The sequence below is a fragment of the Crocodylus porosus genome, unplaced genomic scaffold, assembly GCF_001723895.1.
Source record: "Crocodylus porosus isolate Cpor-Errol unplaced genomic scaffold, CroPor_comp1, whole genome shotgun sequence".
NCBI lineage: Eukaryota > Metazoa > Chordata > Crocodylia > Crocodylidae > Crocodylus > Crocodylus porosus.
The window spans coordinates 104,114,429-104,119,526 of NW_017728906.1; the positions used below are offsets into that span (position 1 = coordinate 104,114,429).

A 5,098-nucleotide genomic window follows, 5' to 3' on the forward strand; every position below is an offset into this window, starting at 1 on the left:
CCCAGAGGGTCTCTAGCTGTCCATGCCGGTTGCCAACATCAGCTTGCAGGGACATGTAGCTTTCCTTCACATAGAGAGCTACACCCCCGTCCTGGGATAGAGTATAACATTTCAGACACCCATGTGCATTCTCTCAGGACAAACTCTAGGAAGGTTCACAAGATAAGAAACATTAACAGTTTGTCCTGGAACATCATGAGGTGCCTGAATTAATGGCAGAAAAGCAGCAGTGCATTCAGCTACTCACTAACCCCTGATTGGAAGGATGGTGTGTGTACCATCCTAGAAAATTTCTGTTCTGGGACAAACATAGGCAAATCTTGTCCCAAGACAAATGCAACATCTGTTCATAGCCTGTATGAGATTTGTGGAGTCTCAGTCGCCAAGTAAAATAAGGTTGATGTGTTTGATTAAATCTTTTAGAAGCTGATCCATCACAGATGTGCTGCCTATAATTTGCCATGAACAGTCTGTACAGAGGGTGTCTAGTTTTACCAAAAAAATATAAATGCCCGCTTATATCTATAGTCAGGAAATACATTCATGTCCCTAAATCATTCTGAATCTTCTTGTTTTGTTGCTGTTATTTGTAAAAAAATTCTGTGTTGTGTCTATATTTTTAGCATACCCAGTATTTTGAAAGGAAATGAAAGAAATTTTAAAGCATCTGCTACACTGTTTGCTTGGTTGCCGTGGTTGTTTGTTGTTATTTGTGAAAAACAAAACAAAAAGCATTGTGCTTTTAATCAAATTGATAGTCCGCAGCCTGATCTTATGTTCTTTGGGTAGATGCAGCTCAGCAAATTCCTCAACTAGCCTACAGTTGATACTACAGCTGCATTAATCAATACTTCAAAAAAGGCCAAGAAATTATTAATAGAGGTTTTAAAAAATAATCATTTAGTATAGGTTGTTCGAGAGTCCAGCAGATAAGTACATTGGTTAATGATGGTTTACAATATCATCCACTGGTGTGATAATCGATGTCCAGGACACAGACTACTCACGTATGTAATATGCTTGAAAATAGAGAGGGTGAGAATTTTTCAACAAAACTTTCATAGAAAAAAATTTGTCAGCTCTGGAATGAGACAGAGAGAGAGAGAGAAACAGAGACAGAGACAGACAGAGACTGGTGATCAGGGTATTCAGATGGGATGGTAGTAACCCATGTTCAAGTCTCTACCCTGAATAAGGCAATTTAGTATCTCTTGTTTACTTTGTATACATAATTGAATAATCAAGTCATTGAGAGAGAGAGACTCTGGGATGGTGCCTAGGGGAGTCCAAAGGATCTAACTGGCTTGGACTGTGCCTGGAGAAGTGCCTGTTATCCCCACTTCCCCTGTACCTTCTTTGCAGGGCTCTAGCTCTGGAAATTCCAGCAACTGAAGAGGAAATTTCACTTCATTTTTTGCCGCAGATACACAAGTCAAGTCAGCAAAAACCCTCCTGTTTTCAGCAGTAAAAAAAGAAAGGAGGGCATGGATTTTCAGTATCCCCTCCAGCTGCCACTCAACAAAACTACATTCCTCACAATGCTCTTCAGTCATTGACATGCTCTTGTGCTGCTGCTGTTTGCCAGAACCACTGCACAAAAGGTGCAGGGAAGGATGGGGGACAGGAGGAAGAGGCATTCCCCCCTCCATTCTGGCACCCCCACTCCTTAAGTAGTGTCGGGCTCATGGAACTGGGGTACTCACAGCCCACGTCCCTTCTCCAAATCAAGTGCTGTCAAAGACATCATGATAATCTTGCTGTTTCTTTTAAGGAGTGCTTAGCACTTCGGGTGGAAGTTCAGGGGTGTTATAATCTGTCATATAATACATTGCATTGCACCTTCTTCTCCAAGGTAAGCTTGATTTTCCTTTGCTGGATGCCTCAGAATGTTCCTGCTAAATCTGGAGCTCAGCTTTTAATGGTATTACGATGTCTGCGGCCCCTTCGAATTTTCAAACTGGTGCCACAAATGAGGAAAGTTGTGCGTGAGCTATTTAGTGGCTTCAAGGAAATCTTTCTGGTACGTTCCAGCTGTTTTGTTTCCACAATTACATAACATGAAGCAGAGTAAACATTGTGTTTCTGTAGTCTGTTCTTTAATGTCTTATTTTTTCAGTTGCTTTCTGTTTAAACCTCATAGGAAAAATGAGTTGTACAGTTAGCACTACAGCAGCAAGTTTTACTTGAGGGGATCATAAGATCTCTTAATATTCATGGTTCTAGTTGGGGGAGGAGGATAAGACTAAGGCCCTTGGAAGGTATGTAGAAATAAAAGTAAACCTTGACCTTCAGGGCATAATTTCTGTAGAGCAAGTGAAAGGATTCCTATTCCTGGTATTGGATCCCAGCAATATTTCCTTATCTCAGAAAACCCATGTTGCTATTCTAGGAAGACCAGTGCTTTCACCCTTCCCCATTTTTTTTTCTGGGACCAAATTATAAAACCTGGCACATGATAGGATTATGGACAAAATGGATAAGAGCTTTCTAGATAAAGTCTTGCTATTTCATAGTATTATTTTCTATATGTTATCCCATGAATTCATTTATAACATGTTTGGTTATAATATAAATGTTAACCCTAATTCGCTTAATAAGGGGGCACAGATGAATAGGATTTTTTAAAAGGCAAATCTAATGCCCATCTTCACAAAAAGCAAGAAAGACTGCAAGAGTCCAGGAGTGCAATTATAAACCAGTCAATCTAACTTGGATATCTGGAAATACACTGGAGCATATCATCGGAGAATCTATTTCTAAGCACGTAGAAATGAAAGTGATAAGAAAGAGCTTACGTGGATTTGTCCAGAGCAATTCCTACTTAACCAGCCTGATTTCCCCCTATGACAAGGTGATGGACAAGAGCACTGAATGTGATATAATTTGTTTTTAGCCAAGCTTTTGACATTGACTCCCACAAGATTTTTGTAAGTAAGCTAAGGAAAAACATAAGAAAACAAGTAAGCTAAGGTCTAGGTGAAATTATTATAACATGGGTGCATAACTGCTTGCAAAAAAATGCTCAAAGAGCAGCAACAATGGTTTGTGTCTAACTGGGAGAAGACATCTGTAGTAGTATGGGTTAACTCCCTTTCTGGGGGCTGACATGATGGTATCAACAGGAAATTGTCAACCATATTTGGTGTACATGTTAGCAGTTGCAGTAAAGCCCAGTATTGAGCGGGGTCTCCACTGGGTCCTTTGAGTACTGCTCAATATCTTCATTAATGACTTGAAGAATAAGTGTATGCTTAGGTAGTTTGTAAATGACACCAACCTAAATGGTACAGTAAACCTGTGGAGGACGAGATTAGGATTCAGAATGAAATTGGAAGATGCACAAACACAAACTGGGAGACGTTAGACTTCATCACTGTACAGAAGGACCTAGGGATATAGCATACCACAAGCTAAATATGAGTGAAGTGTAATATTATTTCAACAAAAACATGTATTAACAGGAGCATGGTATGTATGTTTCAGGAAGTGACATTTCTACTTTTTTCAGCATTGGTAAGGCTTCATTACAATATCATGTCATTTCTGGCCACCTGACTTCAAACAAGATGAGGACAAATTGGAAAGAGTCCAAAAGGGAGTACCAGAAAATGATTAAACGTCTAGAAAGCATAACATATTAGGAAAGGTTGGAATAATTGGTAACATTTAGCCTGGAGGAAAAAAAGGAGCATTTTGATAACAACTCTTTGTATTTGAAGGCTGTTATAAAGGAATGGTGCTCAACTGTCCTTTGTATTCACAGAGGATGGGACAAATAGAAATAGATTGAAATTGTAACAATGGGGGTTTAGGTTGGATATTAGGAAGAGGTTTCTAACTATAGTGGTTAAGCACTGGAACAGATTGCTTTACAAGGTTGTGAAATTTTCATTCTTGGAAATTTGTAAGAGCAAGCTAGACAAACTTTCATCTGGAATGATTTAGACAGGGATGATTCTTTCTTGAGGAAAGGCGGGGTTGTGGCGCTCTACATTAAGGAGGAATACACATCCTCACCAGGTAGCACAGAGTCAGAGGAAGGGCACTCTGAAGTGCTCTGGGTTAGAACACAAGGCAGTCAAGGGGAAAGAGATTTAACGGTGGGGGTCTACTACAGACCACCCAACCAAGGGGAAGAGCTAGACCAGGAATTCTTAAGTCAGCTCACAGAGGTAGGTAGGTCAAAGGACGTGGTCATCATGGGTGACATGAACCTTCCAGACATCTGCTGGGAAGAGCAGTCAGCCAGGTCTCACCGCTCACATAGGTTCCTAGCCCAAATCCAGGACCTCCATCTAACCCAGGAGGTGCACAGCCCCAAAAGGGGAGATGCCTTGTTGGACCTGGTGCTGGCCACGGGTGATGACCTGGTGAGGGGTTTGCCGGTGCTCGACCACCTGGGTGACAGTCATCATCGCCTGCTGGAATTCACCATCTAGCACAAGGTGGCAAAGGCCTGCAGCAAGGCAGTAACCCTAGATTTCAGGAGGGCAGACTTCAATGAACTAAGGAGAATAGTCGCGGAAGCACTGAGGTCCTGGAGGGGAGCCAGGTGTCCAAGAAGGGTGGTTGCTCCTTAAGGAGACGATCCTCCAAGCCTAAAGGGAGGTAATCCCAACATGGATCAAAGGGAGCAGGAGGGCACAAAATCCCCCATGGCTCACCAGAAGTATCCGGGAATGTTTCCTAGCTAAAAGGGAGGCGCACACCCAATGGAAGGGAGGGGCCATCACCAGGGCGGACTATACTGCAGTTGCTCGGGGATGCAGGGGGGCAGTCAGGAAGGCCAAGGGGGAGATGAAACTGGGAGTAGCTTCCCGGATCAAGGACAACAAGAAGTCCTTTTTTAAATACATAGAGGGCAAAAAGAAGCTACTGGGTAACGTGGGGCTCCTGCAAGATATGCTAGGAAATTTGGTCGTCACACCAGATGACAAAGCTAACCTATTTAACAACTTCTTTGCCTCCATTTTCCTAAGCAGGGACCAGATCAGCCCCCCTACCAGGCTTCCCTCAGGCCCCAGGGGAAGCATACCTAGGCCAAGGGTCAGTGGGGATCTAGTCAGGGAACTTCTGGAGGGACTGCATGTATTTAAAT

General features: G+C 42.4%; 1 protein-coding gene across 3 annotated transcripts in view; it reads left to right on the top strand.

The window, feature by feature from the left end:
- The window catches only part of NALCN (sodium leak channel, non-selective), a 451,383-nt gene that overhangs the window by 403,330 nt on the left and 42,955 nt on the right, over positions 1 to 5,098 (top strand). For all 3 annotated transcript variants that reach the window (XM_019529699.1, XM_019529701.1, XM_019529700.1), the window contains one exon: positions 1,853 to 2,020. In XM_019529699.1, the coding sequence (XP_019385244.1) occupies positions 1,853 to 2,020 (168 nt within the window). The remainder of the gene's footprint in view (positions 1 to 1,852; positions 2,021 to 5,098) is intronic.